This window comes from Larus michahellis, chromosome 4 (genome assembly GCF_964199755.1).
Source record: "Larus michahellis chromosome 4, bLarMic1.1, whole genome shotgun sequence".
NCBI classification, from domain to species: Eukaryota; Metazoa; Chordata; class Aves; order Charadriiformes; family Laridae; genus Larus; species Larus michahellis.
This window is the reverse complement of record NC_133899.1, coordinates 72,808,679-72,829,911: the sequence shown is the minus strand read 5'-3', so window position 1 is coordinate 72,829,911 and position 21,233 is coordinate 72,808,679. Positions and strand designations below refer to the sequence as shown.

The 21,233-nt window shown below is 36.3% G+C and overlaps 1 protein-coding gene across 4 annotated transcripts in view; it reads left to right on the top strand.

Moving 5' to 3' along the window:
• RPS6KA5 (ribosomal protein S6 kinase A5) overlaps nucleotides 1–16,546 on the top strand; it is an 80,715-nt gene extending 64,169 nt beyond the window's left edge. For 3 of the 4 annotated variants that reach the window (XM_074585506.1, XM_074585507.1, XM_074585509.1), the window contains 9 exons: nucleotides 27–188; nucleotides 1,436–1,561; nucleotides 2,284–2,417; nucleotides 5,566–5,659; nucleotides 7,967–8,137; nucleotides 10,946–11,137; nucleotides 11,735–11,894; nucleotides 12,897–13,060; nucleotides 14,029–16,546. In XM_074585506.1, the coding sequence (XP_074441607.1) occupies nucleotides 27–188; nucleotides 1,436–1,561; nucleotides 2,284–2,417; nucleotides 5,566–5,659; nucleotides 7,967–8,137; nucleotides 10,946–11,137; nucleotides 11,735–11,894; nucleotides 12,897–13,060; nucleotides 14,029–14,268 (1,443 nt within the window). In that variant the 3' untranslated portion in view covers nucleotides 14,269–16,546. The remainder of the gene's footprint in view (nucleotides 1–26; nucleotides 189–1,435; nucleotides 1,562–2,283; nucleotides 2,418–5,565; nucleotides 5,660–7,966; nucleotides 8,138–10,945; nucleotides 11,138–11,734; nucleotides 11,895–12,896; nucleotides 13,061–14,028) is intronic. The other variant, XM_074585508.1, reaches the window with a different exon arrangement.
• The last annotated feature ends 4,687 nt before the right edge of the window (nucleotides 16,547–21,233 follow it).

Sequence of the window (21,233 nt, the reverse complement as noted above, 5' to 3'; positions counted from 1 at the left end):
AACTTATTTTCCGTTTTTTGGTTTAGAATATGAATTGGGATGATTTAGCTGCCAAAAAAGTATCAGCTCCATTTAAACCGGTTATCAGAGATGAGTTGGATGTCAGTAATTTTGCAGAAGAGTTTACAGAAATGGATCCGACATATTCTCCTGCAGCAACCCCTCAGACTTCAGAAAGAATATTTCAGGTATTTTAAGAATTCACATTAATTTTTAAAAAGTCATTTATTGAACAATTTCACGTGCATAGCTAGCTTTTTTTTTCCCCCTGCTTTCTAAGTTATTGGCAATTAACTATGTAATTTCCAAGCCCAGTTCCCAGGGCTGTTTGTTCAGCAGTTGCAAAAGGAGAAGGGTGGGCACAGTCCTACTGCAAACACAGAATTCCATGTCTCTCCATTCGCAGCTGAATGTCCTACCTGCTGGACTAAAGTCAGCCTGTCCTTTGTCAGTTCTTCATACCTTATGATTCTTGTCATCTTGACTCCATCAGCCTGGGCTACCAGCTTTGACAACAGCAGTGTAGTTCACCCACGTCCACATTATGCTGTAGTTGAGGAAGTGGGAAGCTAACTGCAGAGCTGAAAGTAGGTCTTCCATATCTTGTAGGAGTGCTCTAATTACTAGACTGCTATATACAGATCGGTAACAAAGCTTTCCTTACCATCTCCTCCGTGCTATTAAAGAATAATCCCTTCTTGGACTGCACAGTCTGGATGTCAAATGGGCAGAAACAGCTCATGTGCAGCCTTGAACTTGGTACCAAAGCTGCAGAGGTGAACAGCAGTTCAAATTGCTTTCTCTCCTCCCCCTCCTTGTGCTTTGTTGGTTTTTTTTATTGGCAGTTTTTGAGCAGCTTAATGCTTAAGTGTACATGAATACAGCATCATATTTTGGAAGTTGTTAGATTTGTAGCAAGACTGTAGCAAGCAATTTATGCATGTCGTAATACAATCTGATTCATCCTGCGGTGGTAGTCACAGCTGTTCTTGTTACAGTACCCAAACTGGGCACATCATTAATATGAAACTTATTTTGTTTTGCCATTTAAAATGATTTGATGCTTACATTGCAACATAAAAACTATTTCATGTCTTAACTTAAAGGTGTTCTGTGAAGTATGAGTCTTTATCACTATTGCAAAACAATTGAGTCTGAGCCAGATTTTTAGCATTATTTACCAGCATTTTTGTATTATTATTGTTGTATCTCTAACTGTGGAGAATCTCATAACTAATTCCAGGTAAGATGCCTGTTCACATTGAACAGAGTAACACCTACCCATCAATGAGCCATTACAGTTTCTGTATTATGTTATGAAAATTCTGATTCCTTTGAAAAATTCTTCTGAAACTTCTAATGTTTTGTATGCAGCATGGTAGTTTGTGTGCAATAATTTCCAGTCATGCCCTTTCCTGATGTCTTAATTTCATAGGGGTATTCTTTCGTTGCACCTTCTATTTTGTTTAAACGCAATGCAGCTACAGTAGATCCTCTTCAGTTTTATATGGGGGATGAGCGACCTGGAACTACAACTATTGCCAGAAGTGCTATGATGAAGGTAATAATAATATCAAGAGTTGAATTAATTTGGTTAACTTGGAACTGCATATAACTTTCAAAGCAGCAATCACAAGCTAGGCTACAGATTACAGAATAGTTATTATTCGCTTATCTGTCCTCTGAAATGGCTCCTCAGATGATCCAAGCATATAATTTGCTTGTGATACTATTAAAAAGTGGTTGAAGTTTAATCTGAAAAATGAGATGACTGTCTAGTTTTCCAGAAGACTGTAGTAGTAATAGTAATTTGACTCCTGATAGTTCTTATTCAGCCAACCGTTGTAGATATTTTTAAGGCTACTTTAATTATATTATATTATATATTCCTTCTATGATGTATTTGCCCGAAAGTTGTGTGAAGCCTTATAAGAACACATGCTATTGTGATGTCTTCAAATGAGCGCATAGTTCTGTGGATAAATGTATGTACAGCCATCTCTGATCCTGTTTGTCTGAATATTTTGTATCTTAAGCTATAGTAGCAGTAATGATTTATTTAGTGATTATGTTTGTTTAATGTAACATAAGATTTACTGTTTAATCGTTAGAATAAAGTTTATGCATTTTATTAAATAGAAGTTAAGATTGTATTTTATCAAAAAGAGAGCTCTTTTATAATTTTAAATGTAGATGAAAAATTCTCACAAACTTTACTCTTTGTCTTTGACTGTGTATACTAAAAGTATTCTGCAGAACTAAATACAGACAGTTTCCTAACAGGACTCTCCATTTTATCATCATTATGAACTGGATCTGAAAGAGAAACCATTGGGAGAAGGAAGTTTTTCCATTTGTCGAAAGTGCTTACACAAGAAAACTAGCCAAGAGTATGCAGTAAAAATAATTAGCAAAAGGTATAAATATTCTATAAGACAATAAAAATATTTTCTTTGCGTACTGTCACCCATGGATTAGAATAATGTTCGCTACATTTTTAGAAGTGGAAAAATAACTTTAAAATAATCTCCTATTTAAAGAATCTACAGAAACTTATAGTAACCTTATAACCTTTAAAAGATTCTGAGGGTCTTTTCAAACAAAATGCTATTCTTGCTGGGGAGGACACAAAAAGAAACCTAAAGAGTACTTTTCTGGTTCCTAGTTGTATTCTACCCTAATTGCCCCTAATTTTGCTCCCAATCAGAGTAAGGTAGAAGGCCCTCCTATCTTTAGATCTAACTGAACTGCATGTAGGCTTATGCTAGTTCCCTTTCCTAAGCAGCCCCATTGATTCCCTAGGACGTTGCTTTTAAGAAGGATCTGTGTGTGGGTTGCCTCAGATCTAATTCAGTGTGTGTGTTTGTAAAATGGAATTAGACTATGGAGTTGTAAGTTACATCTTGTTTCCTGGGTGTTCTGAAGAGAACACCACAATGAAGGCAGCTGACTTGCTTTGTACCTGAGGACCATGTGGTCCTCTTACAGAATAGGTACCTCTGGCAGTTTCTGCCCGGAGAAAAATCAGGATAAAGGGATGCTTTGAGGGGTGGATGGATTTGTAGCTTCACTTTGCTTTGTTTATTAGTAAATATGTCCCTAGTGTGTTGTAGAATGCTGGCAGGAAAGGAAAGTGTAAATGTTCTGCCATCGGAATGATAGTTCACAGTGATCTCTTCTCCAAGACATTTGGCTGTACCTCTGTTTTTCCAGACTCTAGAAGTAACTGTCAACCAGATTTAAGTGTTTCATCACATGCTTTTTGGATAGAATAAGTTGAAGAAATGAGACACCTAAATATAGATGTCTCAGTTTTCCAAGGTCTGCTACGATTAAGGGAGGCCTACTCAAAACTGTCAGTGGAGCCTACAGAGAGACTTGAATGACCAGGCACTAGCAGTGGGATTCAGTAACTTAAACATAGGCATCTATGTAGTGCCATTTTAGCATCTGTTGGTGTCTTCTCTGTCCTCCAGTTCCCATCAGTCTTGTGACTACTACCTTTATGTAGATGTCTTCATGGCTGATGTCTTCCAGGCTCTCCTATGCTTAGGCCACTGAATCCTACTCTAGGTATGTATTTTACAGTGAACTAGTTCACCCTGTAAGATTCATTAACTACAGTTTCACTCATTATAATGAGACCATAGACAAGTAGTATGCAATAGGTACCTACGTTGGGTATTTTAATCTGGAAATCTCTGCCTTATGTCTACATTCAAATTTTTTTTTTCTGTGATGCATGCAGAGCTGCAGATCAGTGCTCCCATCTCATCTTAAGCTCATGGATCTTTGTTTCTGGATAACAGTGAGCAAACTAGTATTGACTTTTCCCATAGAACTAAACTTCTAGGAATTATGTCCCTAAATGATATTACTCACAGGTTGTTTCTCCTTCATCTTGGTGGACGAGGCTAAATGAAGGTAAGAAGTGATCTGTATCCAGAGATTTTTTTTTTTTAGGATTGCAGGCTGTGAGCAGACTCAGAGCATCGCTGTGTAGTATTTAGAGGTAGCAGTAAACCCACACTTTGAATAGCTGGACACAAACCTGCCTTGAATAAGAAACCGTTAAACTGTAAATAATATTCCTCTGAGGACCACACTAGTAACTCTTGCTGAAAGAAAATTATAATAGATTTCTAGTACCTTCTTTGCCTCAAAGTCATTCACTCCTACCCATCAAAGGTGCCAAAAAAGTGAATCCTACACCTGGGCAAACCTTTTCATGGTACTTGAAGTGAAAGCTCAGATCAAGAGTTCCTCTGTGGTGTTGCTTTGTTGGTAGTGCTGGACCTGCCTCCATCCAACAATTTGAGGTTTGTCTGTGTGTCTGAAGGCCAATGAAACAGTGGAGTCCTGTAAACTTGGTTGAGTTACTGTTTTAGGGATTCCCATTTATTTTTCATGATATAGTCTGTTTAAAATCTGAGATGGTAACTATTTATAGAGGGGAAATGCTCAGAAAAGTCCACGCACAAATTTCAAAGGTTTATGTTCATGATACTGAACCTTTATCATCTGTTTCCTAGGTCCACCTTCTCCCGATAGTAGTTTAGGAGGGAAAGACTGAGTCATTGTTTTAAATTTCTTAAGGACTTGAAATCACTTTCAGTTTAAACAACAGCATCAGCAGAGGTGCAGGTGGAACAGCTTAGTTTACTTGTTGATTATATGAAGCCTGCAGAAAAACAGAATTCCCTTGCACAAAATTCTCATCTCGGTTCTGGTCCTAATTAGGAAAAAAAAAACAAACCTGCATCCAGAAGTTAAGAACGTGTGTGGTGAGAGAGATTCTATCTGTGTTATCCATAAGGCCATTCTCTAAGTCAGTGCAGTATTAGCCTTTCTTGGAGAGAGTTTTGGCAAAAATTTTCAGGCATTATTTGCCCAAAATAAATGAACATATGTATTTAGTGGAAAACAAAATGTTCTGCTCTGTCCCCATTCACATAGTTTTTGTAATGTTCACCCTGTTCACTTGAAAGAGAATCTGTGTGATGATTTTAGCTCTGAAGCTAGTCTCTTCTTATCTCTTCAATTTCAGATTTTTACAATGGCCTGTTTAGAAGTTCATTTGTATAACATAGTTCATACATAGATGATGTCACTCCTTTCTAGTAGGAGCTCATAGTTTCAATACAGCTTTAGAAGTACTTACCTCCTGTAAGAGTGGAAAAAAATTGGGCCAGTAATTTGAGGGTTCAAGATAAAGCTGAGCTAAAAAATATTTGTAGGAACAGAGGTGAAGTCAAATTGCCCTGGACTAAGGGAGAGGTTTGTCTTAGGTAGAAACTATTCTATAATATCACTTCAGGTTTGCTGTAGCAAGTTGCAGTTGCATCAAAAACATTTTTTGATTTGGGTGTGGTTTTTTTAATGTTCTAGCTTGCAGGGTTATGTGGAGAGTTTTGTTCAGCTTACTTTGAATATGCTTTTAATTGTGTTCAAGCAGTCGTAATATTAAAAAATTTGGATTGCAAGCAATTAAAAAATAGGTGTAACTCTTTGAATGTGCAATTTGCTCACTAGAATGGGTATAAAATGATTGCTCAATTTTTCCAGAATGGAAGCCAACACCCAGAGAGAAATAACAGCTCTGAAACTCTGCGAAGGACACCCGAATGTAGTGAAGTTACATGAAGTTTATCATGACCAGGTATTTTGAGGAAACTACAATCAGCAGTTGCCAAACACATTGCCATGTGTTTTCCCAAGAACTCATAGGAGTTAAGCATACTGTACGGTGGAGGCAACTTTTTTCCTAGGTCTTTTGTCTGGTCAGTATAGAGGATGAAGCAGTAGTTCTGCATTCAAGGAAACTTGCAGTTACTGTAGCAAATCAAAAAAGTATTTGGAGGAATTAGAGTCCTGGATTCTGTTGCTGGTTCTGTCCTTGTTCTGCTTTGTTAATCTTCATACAATATATTCGTGGCCCAGTTTCCATATCTATGATACTGAGGTATCTAATCACCTTCCCTTGGGGCTGTCGTGAATCTCAAAATATTTGTGAAATAATTTGGAAATCTTGCATATAAAGATTACGTATCTAGCTTTTTTCTTTTTTTTACATATTAGTAACTTAATGGAGATAACAAAGTAGCTTGCTAAATTACCTAATGTGAAAGTAGAGCCTCTGTTTGAAAATGTATTGAGATCAGTTTAGGGTTTATTTAGAGACCTTAGTTATCATTTCCCTTAGTGTAACGCAAGCTCCACAGCATGTAATAAGTCATAATTTGATATAACTTGGAGGTTGGCCCTTGTTTGAGCTAGGGCTTTGGACCAGATGTCCTGCAGAGGTCCCTTCCAGCCTCAACTACTCCATGATTCTACTCTATGATTTTGTAAGGGAACATAGGCTTTCTTGCCTCCCCACATATCCCCGTCTATCCCCATCATGCTGTTTATACAAGAAGCAGCAGAGCGTTCACTTGGAGCACTTCTAAAATGAGCTGAGTGGATGAGATGTACGTACGGTAATCTTTAATGATAAGGAAGCCTTTTTTTGCATTTATGTACAGTATGAGTACATGTGTGTAGAACAGGACACGTTTTTCACTTTCCTTAGAGTAAAATGACTATACTCAGGAATATCTAAAAAATATGTTCCTCAGATTGCTCTGCAACTGAATAGGCTACTCTCAGCCAGCCAAACCATTGTACTTGTAGCTGCTTTTGGTGGCTCCTAGGTGTTATCTTCCAGATGTCTCATGCACAATATTCTCAAAACTAGAACTGGTCAAAATTTTCTAGTTTCGACATTTATGCGGTTTGTCTTAAAAAAAAAAAAAAAAAAAAAACAACAAAAAAAAACAGTTCCCGTTTTTAATTTGCTCTAATATCAGTCTGATCAAATTCTACGTTAGTATTCCAACCGTAGAATATTGGGTTGCAGTCTCTTTTGGTAAGCCACAAGAAGTTTTCTGGCAGAGAAAAGTCTCTATGCTTTCCAACTTTCCCGCCAGCTATTCCCAAGACATGAATAAAATTTGCAAGCACTACTAGCAATGTGACTGGTAGACACCTTGTTTGTTCTAAGAAGTGTTATCGCTTTCTGTCTGCATAGCTCTGCTTCTGTTCCTTGGTTTCTAAATACTGTGCATATTCTGTTCCTGCCTATTTCTTTGAATTCCATTTTTTCACCTATTCCAGAACTTTTTTCTTTGCTTGCAAATACTACTTTTGTTACTGTCATTCAGGGAAAGGAAATGCTAGAAGCCAGCATGTGCCTACATCCCTTGCGTTTTGAGGGTGCTAACTTCACTTTCCTGTCCTGAGAAATGTTTGTTTAATGGCAAGACATTTGAATTGCAGTTGATTGTGTGCTAATGTTGTCTTATAATCAAAGAAGTCGCTGCTTATTGATTGTCTTAAAAAGAAAAACCATCTAAACAATGATTATGTTTTTAATTAAAAAAATAGTCTTTAATGTTTGGCAATATTGTGATTCTAATGATAGAGTAGCTTTGGCTACTGCTCTGTAGGGGATGAAATCAGAGGAAGTTCTAGATAATTTTTGATTTCACAGTAAAGTTTCAGGATGCTTTTAAAGGATTTGGTAACATTAAATATTTAGCTCCTTATACATATTAATAGAAATGTATCCCTATGTCAGAACAGGCTTAAACAGCAAAAGTCTAGCTTTTTCCAGCTTTATTTGTTAGCCTAACGAAAGGTATTTCGTCTCCCTACAAATTTATCTGTGTACATGGTGGCATTGCATTTTTGTAAATAAATATGGGTGGACATGGGAAAGACATCAACATCCTTCAGTCTCAGTGAGATTCATGGAAAAAAGTCATCTGAGATGCAATTTGGTGCTTCTCACTGGCCTTCCACATTGGTATGAGCAGCAGTCGTCTTTCTTCAAACTTTGAGAATCGGAACAGCACCTAGCTGCCGAATGAATGTTGGTCTGTAATGTTGAATTTCTAACATCCCGTATTTTTCTTTATTGTTTCAGCTTCATACGTTTCTAGTAATGGAATTGCTGAAGGGAGGAGAATTGCTTGAACGTATTCAAAAAAAGAAACATTTCAGTGAGACTGAAGCCAGTCATATTATGCGCAGACTTGTTTCAGCGGTGAGCCATATGCATGATGTAGGAGTAGTCCATAGGGATCTGAAACCTGAGGTATAGTGGCTTGCTTATATATGTTTAGACATTCAGTCATTAAATATCCGGAATGTGATGTATTTCTGTTGCACCAGCTTTTTCTACTTCTATATTTTTAATAAAATGTTACCGCTTTTACTTAGCAAATCCTGTAGGTATTTTTCTGTTCATAGGTAAAAGTAACTGTTAGGAAACATTTTTAATTTTGTAAGCAATTTACACTCCAACTTGTTCAAAACCATTCTTTGCCTATTTGGGGACAGTTTTTACTAGTGGTAAGTATATATTTATTGTATGAAACAATTCACAAGTAGAGCTAGGTTGTACCTGTACATTTCCACCTTTTGTTTCATTTTAATTCCCTCAGTAGCTGCAACACCCTTGTACTGTCTTCTGTCCCAGTTAAACACAAAATGAACCATAAACTAACACGACCAACTAATAAAGATGTGTGATTTGAGTTCAGTTAGTGGTTTCTGAAGAAAAACAATTATTTCATATGTATTTTTCACTAATTACTTGTTCTGGTATTTTTGTTGTGCAGCAACATCTTGCCCACTGGCTTTGTTCTGCTTCCTGGAGCCAATATTTGCTCCCTTTTCTTTGCCAACAATGGTCTTTGGATATATGTTAGTTTTCTTTAGCCCAAGAATAGCATAAATTGATGTTATTTTGTCCAGTAAGGATGTTATATTGTATTGGTGATTACAGTTATCGTACCTCAGGAAATAGCTACTTCTTTTGTATCTGGAGTTTAAAATGATCCACTGTTCCTACCAATGTTTCATCCTTTTGTAACATACCTTCTGGTGTATTACAAACCTACTTATTTTTTAGTAGTTCCAGTTCAACAGGTAAAGAAGTCTGCTAGGTGTTAGTATTAAACTGTTTTTGAAAATCAGTCCAAAATAAATGAGTTTGAAAACATCTCTGTACTGGAGTCTCTGTACTAAATAAACAATTAAATAAAGAAGGAGATATTGTGAAATTCTAATGTGTCAGTTGAAAATGTGGCTCTTGGAAGGAGTTTCTCTGCTGACATCATCAAGGAAAGAAAACAGCTTTTGGAACAAGTCATTGTTGGAAGGAAAAAACCCAGAAATCCTTTCTCTCTTCCTATTCTCACCATTTTAGTCTTACTACCATCTTGAATGTAAAGGCCAGATTCTGTAAAGCAGAGCTTCAGCTGCATGGTAAATTAGGCAGTCTTCAATTCTACATAGTGCTCAAGAACAGAAGTCTGGGAAGTCCAAGTAATGAAGGGTTAGCAAACAGCTTGCAGAATGCATTGCCTCCACAAAGTTGGACTTAACCAGGCTGTCTCCTTCCTGCCTGTTGTTTTGAAAGTTACTATTTTAGATTCAGACATGAACTTAGTATGGGATATGCAGGCTTCCCAATATAGATGTGGTTAGTGCACCTTTCTGTAAAAATACATATAGGAAATTCCATTGCTTTTCTAACAGTTCCAGTCAGATTTATTTGATGTTCAGCTTTTACATCTAATGTGATACTGATAAGTCTATTTTAAAAAATGTCTTGTCACTAAGGATGGGGCTTTTTGTAATTGCATGGACTTGGAAGAGTCTTCTATTTCAGCAATAGTAATTAGATCACATATACTGCTGTCCAAAATAGAGAAAAAGTACTGGATAGAAAATAGAGAATTCACAGAAATAAAGAATTCGTGTAACATATGTGACCATTTGGAGCCTCTCAGTAGAGGATTTGAGGACTGTTTCTGTGAAGTGATCATTAATCTTTAAACTGAGTTCTAAAGGTACTAGAAAAAATATACCAAGGCAGAGATAACATTGTTTATATATCTTTAAAATATACGTGGAATACAGCTTTAAGTGTGTGTTTTTGTGAAACATGTTTTATTTACCTAATCGACAAAGTAGTGTGAACCCAACCTAGGACGTTTGGACTGGACCTTTCTTTCTGTACGTAACCAATTTCATTTTTGTCTTAAGAAAGGAGGTCTTTTTAAACCAATGCTACTGCATAGAAAAAAGATGATTGTATTAATCACCTATCCTCATTGTAATAATATTTTTGCTGAAATTAAGCTTTCTTCAGATCCATTTTGCACGGTTTTAATATGGAACACTGACTTTTCTGACTATGCATTAGGCTGTGACAGCCATACAGAATGCAAAAATACTGTTTTGTAGGAGTTATTCTCTTTTATCCATAATGAATGCTGACAGGTTCTCCTTATTGGTCTACTTGCAGTCTAGCAATCATTTTTTCCCCGTTCTTAATGAGTTTGAAATTAATTACTTTGAGTCATTCACCTTTTGTATTACAAAATTACATAGGGCTATAGGATTTCTAATAAGGATTTCTTCTAGCGTTGCATCAATTAAACAGCAGAGGCAACAGCAAAATTTTGCTCTCCTCTCTTCTCTCAGAAGTTCCACACACAAGAAAGCAACATGCCAGAAGGAAGTGGAAGCTTAAGAAAATTTACTTTTGTTTGAGGAAGAAGGCAGTTCTCCATTTATGTTGCTGTCTTTGCGTTTTTTCTTGTCAGTGTTTCCTGAATTATTTACCTCACCGTTCTCTGCTAAAAACCCATTTTCATTAATAGTCTCAGACAGAATTATCCTGTCTTGCAGATACACACATGACATTCTCTTACATCCCAGAGAACTGTTACTTCTACTTTTCCATTTTTTTCCCAGTATCTTCCAGTTCCCCTTTTCTCTAGAAAATGGGAAGTTTTCTGTAGTAATAAATGTAGGAAAAAAAATAACTATTAAGTATTCTAACCAATTTTACAACTGATGCTGGTATTGATTTTTTGTCTTTGCTTTTCAGAATTTATTGTTTACAGACGAAACTGACAATTCAGAAATAAAAATAATTGATTTTGGCTTTGCTCGTTTAAAACCACCTGATAATCAGCCTCTTAAGACTCCATGCTTTACTCTTCATTATGCTGCCCCAGAGCTCTTGAATCACAATGGTTATGACGAATCTTGTGATCTGTGGAGTTTGGGGGTCATTTTGGTGAGTAATTGAGGTTTTTAATTGTAACTTTATTGTATGTATTTACTTGTTAAAATGTGAAGGACATAACACAATGTCAGACTTGAGTTGGGTAGACGCTGAATTCAAGTGAGGTGAAAATACTGCGGCACAAATAATAGGTTCCAAAGACAGATGTTTTCCAAGGGTGGAGATTTTTTTCCTAAGCAGTAAATTAAATTCAACATTTCTGGGAATGGAAAAAATACTTGATACAGTGTGGTTATTTAAAAAGAGATGTTAGGAGATTTTGCAGGCATGCATATAATCTTCCCACAGTTCTGTACAGACAAGGAGTCAGCCTGCATTCTGATTTACAGAAAATTAATTTCAGTAGATATAAACTGGGTAGAAATACCATTGTTTTGTTTGTAGTTTCCTGAAACATGTGAATGTTTTTTCTAACAAGGACTCCAGAGAAAGTCTTGCCTATTTTAAATTTTCTATAGCCTTGAAGTTATGCTAGGCAAAGTTCTATTGTATAGTGCTGGTGATGCAAACAGCGGCATTCCATATTTAGTAACAGCGTTATCAATAAATATACTGTGTTTGTTAATACTGCTTTTGTTCTCATGACAGTATACAATGCTATCAGGACAGGTACCATTTCAGTCCCAAGACAAAAGTTTAACATGTACCAGTGCATTGGAAATTATGAAGAAAATAAAAAAGGGAGAATTTTCCTTTGAAGGAGAAGCTTGGAAAAATGTTTCTGAGGAGGCTAAAGAGTTAATTCAAGGTATGTCTTCACAAATATTTCATGTACCTTATATTTTTATCTCAAAAGATAAAATTTAGAGAAATGTACAATATCTGGATGCTGTGAGAGTGCCTAACATAACATCAGAGTGCCTAACCTGACAGAATAGTATCCACAGCTTGAGCTATGTACTGACCCCTAGTACAAGTTATGGGTAAAGGTGAACACATCAGAATGGCATTAGAAATTGCTTGTATGCCTAGCAGATAGCTTTCTAATGCAGTGAGATGCTGATAGAAGGTTACCGGGGTTAGAAGTAACTGAAGAGCTTCAGAAAAAGTGAAGTCAGTCTTATAAAAACATATTTAAAAGCAGGGTTATTTTTGCTTTTGTAAAAACACTGGGTTACGAGATAAACGTTTTAAAAGCTGAGCTTTTGCAGAAAATGAATGTATTACTGTCATTTTTTCCTTGGGCTGTTTTTAAATGCATGCACCAAGACTACTGTATTTCTGAGCTACTTTATTCACATTTGTTATGCTTTGATTCTTCTTAAGATTTTGAGCATCTAATTATGTTTTCAGCATGAGATAGACACCAATCCTAGTTCTACTAAGATGGAGCTCTGAATTTCTGTAGAAGCAGACTCGTAAGGAATTTTTCTGCCAAAATGTAGGCATTTCCAGAATCAGACTTCAGTGGATCATGCAGAGAATCTGAGGCTAACTATCTTGAACTTCATCCTAGACAGGTTTTAAGTGAAGAAATCATTTGTTAGTTGTGAGTTTGTGTGAGAAGAGATGTGAGTTATCAAACAGTTAAACAGCAGTTTCTTGCATTTAATAATCCTTCTGGAGAGGATGATAGTATAACATTGTGTAAGCCTTATCTAGGATAAATATTGGCCTACCTAGGATAAATATTGTCATTACATACTTATCAAAGAAATGCATGAGTTTTTCTTAAAAAAAAAATTGTGTTTTCTATTAAAAGAAGATAAATAGCTCAGAATTTTAAGAGAATGTAATATATTTCTATAAGGACTTCTGACGGTGGATCCAAACAAAAGAATTAAAATGTCCAGCCTGAGATACAACGAATGGCTTCAGGATGGCAGCCAGTTGTCATCCAACCCTCTAATGACTCCTGATAACTTGGGCTCTTCAGGAGCTGCGGTGCATACGTATGTCAAAGCCACTTTTCATGTAAGTTCTAAGAAATCTTATGTCATGGCGTAATTTTTTTAATATGTTAATCTATATGTATGTTTTCTCTTAATTAAAAATACGTATTTGTCCTTACAATTTGGTGATTGCATATAGCTGCAATTTTTTCCTCCATACATAACATCTATGATTGAGTACGCTGAAAACATGAATGATGAGGCAAGAATAAATTTCTTGAAGACATTTACACTAGTGGGATTCTGGGGACTGAGACACAGCTGTTCCTGAAATAGCTGTTATAAATATTCTGTTTCTTTGAGAAATCTATTAAAAGGTCTTCAAACTTTTATAAATAAGAGAAGAAACTTTCTATTTAACTCAAGTAACTGCTTGACTTTTTGTCCTTTTGGTTACAAAATTGAGGTAAAATTTCTGGAACATACTCAGTTCATGTTTTTAATATCATGGATACTTTTTATAATGGACTTGTCTACCATTGTATATTTACTAACAATGTTTGAACTGCAACTATATTATACAAATATAGTGTTGATTCTCATGATTCCTTCTGCAGAGAATAAACTGGAATTGAGCAGATTTATGCTGAAATACTTGTAGACGCCTATTAACCAAGAAGAGAAAAAGAAAGGAATTGTTACTTGGAGAGGTCCTGATAATGCAACGTAATTTGGGCTGAAAGAAAAACTAATTTGACTAAGTAATTTCTGAAAATGTAGTCTTAAATAGGCTTAAGGCTTAATAAAAAATACTTCTAAATTAAAAAGAACAAGGAGGGGAAGATGGCGATTAAAAATGTCACGTGTTTGCTGTTAAATACATGTAAAGGCTAGTAAAGTTATCGTTAACAGCTACAACAGATTTAGTAGGAATCTGTCAAGAGATTAGTTTATTTTATGACTTACCCTAGAACATTCTTAATAAGCTATGAGCCATAAAATGTCTTAAACCTCTTGAAAAGCTTAGAATTACCTTTTATTTTTAAACAGGCCTTTAACAAGTACAAAAGGGAAGGATTTTGTCTCCAGAATGTTGACAAGGCGCCTCTTGCAAAGAGAAGGAAAATGAAAAAAACAAGTACAAGCACAGAGACACGTAGCAGCTCCAGTGAAAGTTCACATTCTTCTTCCTCTCATTCTCATGGTAAAACTACACCTACAAAGACACTGCAGCCAACAAACCCTACAGACAGCAATAACCCAGAAACCATCTTCCAGTTCTCTGACTGAAAAGCAGAGAATGTCCCATCTTGAAGATTTAAGTGGTTATAAACTTGGGCATACCTATATTGTCTTCTCCCACGCTTCCTCCGTGTGGCTTACAGGCTACAGGAATATGTCTGTCGCTTTAAAAATGTATTTCAGTCATACCTTTTTAGCTTTGTATTTCAATAAATTTCTTTTTAGCATTAAGTTTGGTATCACTGGATATGGTATAATACTATTATACAACCAACATTGTATTCTCTTAGGGCTAAATTACTAGCGTGCAGTCAAGCTCAATGTAAGGAGCTATGCTGCTCATGGTGCAGCTTCGAGGAAGACTGTTTCTCAGTGTCTTCCTCCCAGTTTCTTCCCCACTGTTGAAAGAAAGGAGAGCTCTGTAATGTGTATAGAATTGTTGATCTTCTGCTTTTACCCAGCTCTGTGAAGAATGTCATAGAATTTGATTCTTCGTGCATGTAAGGAACCATTGGTACAGTGCACCAAAGCAGTATAGTACTTTAAGGCCTTTTAAATTTGTGGTTATGTTCTATGCCGTTTATTTGAATTTTAAGAGCAAAATGAAGCATTATGGAACTCTTACGTTGTTTTAAAAAGTAACTCCATATATCTTGTTCTAAACAACTCGTAATGTAAGTCTTAGACTATTTTTTTTATTTATTTAATTTTTTAAAAAACATCTAGGGTAAAAGATGTCTGATAAGGTGAGGTGTCTAGTACTGTGATACAATAATTTTTATTTCTACTTTTTGAAGTTATTAACTTTTAAAATGTTTTACAGATTCTAAAATGTAATGCTGTAAGAGAAAGTGAAATTTCCTATTGAAAGCTTTGGAAAATTGTCACATGTTAAAATATCTATTTCAAGAATTAATTATAATTTATATTTTCTTTTTGTATTTACACAATAACTTTAAAATACTAAGATTTTTTTAAAGATGCAAAAACTCCAGTTTCAACATTTGTTACTATAGGGTCCATACAAAATGTATACCGAGTTCTTTGAATTTTGCATTGTGCTAATATGGCAGTTTAATAGTGACTGTAAAATATTAGAATATATGTTTTCCTTTTTGCACTTTATAACATCAAAAGGAGATGTTTTATAATAAAGTGCACTCAGATCTCTCTTCCTACAAGGTGCTGAGCACTGTTTTACTGGGTTGAATGACCTGAAATCCACCGTACTTGGTGGTTGTGGTCGTTGTGAAGGAGAATTCTGTACTTTGCAGGAGTGAATCCCTGTATATTACCCACTGTTTTCATTCCTTACTTTAAACTGCAAAGCTCTTTCTATCTTGCTTTTACATTGTATATAACAAATACTAGACCTGGGCACCTTGTGTAGTGTAGATGTTAACAACTTATGCACTGGGAATACTAAAGGGAAATTATATTGAACACTGTGCTTCACAACTTGTTCACTGTGGTGTTCTACAGTGAAGCATTTCCTACTGTGATAGTATAGTATGTACATAACTGTTTGGAATCATAAATGTGACTTACAGAAACATCAGCATAAACTTTTAAATCAGTATATTTTATAAATTTATGGAGAGCTTTTTTATTGCTCATATTCTCAATGACTAGGGATAACTTAAGTGCTAAAGATGACTCCAGTCTTGCAATTGCTTACCTGTGTAAGTTTCCACTGAAGTCAGAGAGACTCCTTGTGTAAAGTTAATCGTATGCCTAAATTTGTGTGATGGAAGACTAATTGACTAGGGATTTTGTTAACAGCTTGCTCTATCTTAAAGTAACCTTAATCCAAACCCTATGCAAGAAAGATTATACAAATTGTTTATATCAGTGGTTTTATTTATAGAATTATATCAGATATCAGTATTGACAAATACAATACATCCATGTTTACAGGGATTGTGTGTATCAAAATAAGGCTTTGAAGCCCAACATGTTTGTTCTGTGTTTCTTTAACATTAATAATGGCATTCTGAGGTTTTGGAATTGCTCATGTGAAATAGTTTACTACTTTCTTGATGTGAATGTCAACAGTAATTGCAGCATTAATTTCAGGTTGATGTGAATATTGAGGTTTGCACTGTTTATGTAGAAGTAGTATATTTAAAGATCAGTATATGTGCTAATAACACAACCAATTTTAAGTGGCCGATGTTAAAATATTGAAAAATAATTGTCAATGTAATATATTCAGGTTTGCTTTCTGAATGCTCTCTTTGGAAGTAATCTCAATAGTGAACATGGCTCATTTGTAAAAGAATACTTTCCCTCTCCCCAATAAACTTGCTGTAAATACAACAAACAATTCACCATTAATACTTCTTTTGCAGACAGTACAAGTGAATTGGGAGGTTGGAGAGCAGCTTGCTTGTAAAGTTTGCACTTTGAGGAGTTCTTGGAATTTTTTGTCGTCAGGGGGAGGACAACAAAAAGCAGTTTTTGGTTTGATTTCATTTAACTGTAAGAAACTTTTGAATGCGAGGTGGATTTGGAATATTGTGACCCAGCTGAAATAACTTCTTAAAGTCAGAAACACAGTACAGTTGTTTCCCTGTTGGAAAATTTAAATTGCCGCTTGACAAACTGATGAAACAAGAAGAATGCTTGCACAAGATACTAAATGCTAGATATAATGGCTGTATTGTCAGAGGGTTTTGTCACACCAGTTTTGAGAGACTGTTATGAGACTGAAATTATTAGAATACATCACTTGTATCAAAGACAACCTTTATAGATGGATATTTCTGTGTCCTGTTTGTGCTCTAGCAGTAGTTATTAAATAAAAATTTTAAAACAGGGTCATTCTTTTTGGCAGGCGTTAAGTACATTTAGATGTCGCCTTGCATTTGCTTTGAACCAGTTACCTGGGGTAGCTGAAATGTTTATCACCTCACTTTCTGCTGCCTCCAGGTAACACAGCTCTTGAGGAGGTGTGTTTGACGCTAACCTGTCTGAATTAGATTAGCATATTTCCATAAAACAACTGCAGATCTCCAGTTACACTGATGCAACTGAGTTGCAAATGAGGCAGCTCAAGAGCAGGTTCGCTTCTTGTTTGGATGTCCCTGCAGAAGACCGGTTACTTTCGACAGAACGATGTCTCAGCTTCGTCTGTTGCCCAGCCTGGCACTCTAGGTCATATAAAGACCATGGGCCAAATTTATCATACTCGTACCACTATTTCAAATCTGAAGTGGACAGGCCAGTCTTCATTAGTACTATAAATACTTTGTATTGCCTTGGTAAAGAGGTGTTAGACTGTAAATTATGTTTATACTAAGATTAAGTTTCCTTCATGGTGCTGCTATGTGTCAAGCAGCTTTAACGTCTAGTAAAGATATCTCTCTACTGTCAGAAATGTCATGCAGTCGGCAATATTGTGGGCAGATTTGCCTGAAAGATCAAATTTCATATCAGTAAAGATGTAAATAACTAGTGTGGTTATTAACCTAATCTGTAAAGTACTCAATATTCTGTAAAGCTGTTTCTTTATAATACTTTTAAAAACACAAATATTAGTAATTAAGAGGTAATTCTAAAGGATTTAGAGGAGTACAAAGGAAGTAACACGACTTACTGTTCCTCTCGCTTAGTGAAATTTCTACACTTTTTATATAAAAGCCACTGAAGTATTTATTGTCTCTTAATAGAAGGGTCAGTGCATTTGGCTTATGTATTGTTTACTGCTATGAAAAGAACTTTATCAAATGCTTTATTAAACAGTTTGGAGAGGGGGGAAACACAAAAATCCAGTATTGCATCAGAATGGGTTGAGGCTTCAAGTTTGCATTGCTGATGGACGCGTTTTCTCAGCCCTTTTCCGTGCCCACTTTTCTGAAGAAGATAACGATACCTGCACTGCCACGTACCCTACCACTCATCCAGGAGCAGAATAATTCTTGACAGAAAATATTTGCAGAATGACGATGTATGTTTATTGGTTGTGATGAAGTGTTGCACAAGTGTCTCACATTTTTAATATGTGCATGTATTATGTGCATGTATGTAGATACACGCTGTATTGCACGTCTAGGCCTCAATGTAAAGTAATATGCCTTGTTTAAGAGAACCTGTACTTAAAAGTGAGTTCTCGACTTGCCCTTGTTCAGAGGACCGGACAAGGGGGCGGCCGCAAAAGAGGAAGAAGGTTATGGGAAGTCAGAGATGAGAGGCTTCTGAGAAGACATTTTCAGGGGTAGATTTCTCCCCTTGCCATCTCCATGTGCGTGCAATACTCACTGACACTGAGCTGCAAGCTTTCTTGCCAGTTACCCAGCATAAATATATTTCCTGACTCTTCAGGTCTGTGAGTATATGTGTGTGTCTACACACGTGTGTATCTTTGTATGACATTTTGGTCTTCGGTTGGAATTTTTTGTTATTTCTCAAGTATCGTTCCAGGTATTTTTACCAAGTTGGCAGTCTTCATTCTTTCCCCCCATATATGACGTCTTTCTCAGCACTGTTTTTTACATTGTGGAACATGACATTGCCTTCTTTCAGTCAAGATAGTTGACTGAATATTATGGATTGAGAGAACAGGAAATAATGTGCCTGTTTCTGCTGTAAAGAGATAAAAGTGTTTCCATCTTTGTCTACCTGTGAGAAACACTTCTCAGTTTGCTCCTTTGACCCACAGGGCACTGGATTCTATAAAAAAAATAAGAAATTCAGAGCTGTTGGCTAGCTCTCGCCTGACATTCAGCATTTTTATATATTGCTCGTTCAATTGAGTCTGGATGTTCAGAACACCTGTGTAGAAAAGAAAGCTTAGGATGATTCCTGTAGTCTGCACTAGTAAATAAAGTGATGCTTTCAATTACATAGACCAGCTGGAGCAGTCTTGTTTGTTGTGCTTGGAAGCAGCGAGAGCCGAGAAATGTGAGATGCCTGCAATAATGTAAATTTGAAGAAAACCCATGTATTTTGTCAGCCTTCGTGTTCTGTGCGATGGGAAGAGGAGTCTGCAACTGCCTGGGCATCAATGGTAAGTGTTAAGGTAGATGAGATGGTATGGGCTGGGCTGACAGCTTACTGTCACCCAGCGGGCCATTCCTCATCCTTTCTTCTGCCCACATGCTACACCCTTTTCTTGGTTCTGGTGCTTGTGTTGCCTCTTCAGCCAGCAGAGCCAAGGGGAAATAAAAGCGTTCTATTAACTTAGTTAAGGCATTTTGGTTAACGCTAGACTAACTGATTTCATAGTTAATCCAAAGTAAAAGTAGTAACGATGCATTGCAGAACCTAATATGCTATAATGCTATGATTTTTGAAAACTAATACTTTATTCGATGCTAGAAAGGAATCCATGCTATTCACGCGTAAAATCACGTTTTAAAATTCGCAGCCAATCTGGCTGTATTCACCAAATTCACGCAGAAGTCTGCTAACTTCCTTTGAAATGCCAACAATAAAGCAGAGAAAAACAACTCTTCTGTAATTCTTCAGGAACTGCTCAAAAACCTGTCACAGATGAAACCACAAACTGATTGCAAACTTGCTGCATTTTTCTTAATACAAAGATAATTTTACTTAGTCAGGAAATCAAGCTTCAAATCTTAAAATTGGCATCTCGTTTATGTTAACCTGATTTTCCGTGTGGGTTTTTTTTTTTTTTTTAGAAATACATAGTTGTGTTAGTATAATTGTGACCGAAGGTTTATTTTTGTAAGTCAGAGAAAAGCTAAGGATTTAGGCTAAGGCCTTGTGAATAACCAAAAGAAATCTGGGAAAGGTAATCACTATATGTAGTTAGTTTAGTTCAAAATATACATTCATATTACTGATACTTGCTGATATAACTACATCTAACCAAATATATTTTGCATTGGTTACGGGTGTGATTTTGTGTGACACATTCAGCTCCGCTAAAAAAGCTTTTCAGTGTAAACTGGTCTTTGGAATTACAGCAAAGTGAGAAGAAAGGGGGGAACTGGTATTTAAAGACGATGATGCAAAGGGGACAATGCTCAAGCTTTGTCTCCAAGTTACGCAGACAGAGGCAACTAGGCGATAGTATCATCATATTGGCTGTAGAAGCTTACTCATTAATAGCAGTATGTATCCTTTTTTTGCCTTTAAAATCAATACATGGTGGAGAAGAGAAACTAAATTAATTCACAAAAGCAGCAAGTACCTCAAAGCTTTTCTCAGATGTCTCCTTAATGAGTTCTCATTCTTTAAATATATAGCTCAGCTGTACAAAATGTTACTCTGAAGCTATGCCGACTTGAGGGAACAGGATCCCACTGTCTAATGAAGCATTCATTGTACGGTGATTGTACAAATGAGAACTCGAGGTGCTATATCCCTGCAGCTTTTAAGTTCAAGTGTTAATACTGTTCTACTTAATATGTATCGCCACGTCAGTCCATCCGTATGCAGCCCTGGCAGGTCACTTAGTTCAATTTTAAAGCTGTCAGATTAAAAGGGAAGCTTGAGATCTACTTCAACACCAAAGTGAGAAGAGGCCTTTAATCTTAACCTACATCTGGATTACAAAAAATGAATAAAAGCTTGGCATTGGCTTTCAACCTTGACAGTCTTATCATTAAGATGCTACTGCAGCTAATTTGGATGCTTATAGGTATCTTTACTGTACTGATCTCTTTCACCTGTAGAGAAAGAACCCTGCAAAATTATTTCCTGTCAGAAAAAAACTGTCTTTTGCTAGAGTCCCAGTAGAAGATATCATCTGCAATTTCTACCTTTACCTCTGAAGCTGTAAAGGCAAGAAACGAACTGGTGATGGATTCTGACAGCTGATTATAAAGGAGCGGGCTGTGTTAATTTGCAGTAAGTAGAACAGGGCGTGCTGTTTCTTCTGTCAGTGTGGGCAGGGAGGGGGGGAGGGAAAGAAACGGGAAGAAGGGAATGCTGAGCACTTTGCCTCTCTGTAACGCACAGGACACTCTGGTTGCACATCACTGTTTTTGAAGAAGCAACGGTCTCCACATTTAACTTAAAGTCTTTACGGAAAAAAAACGTTCACT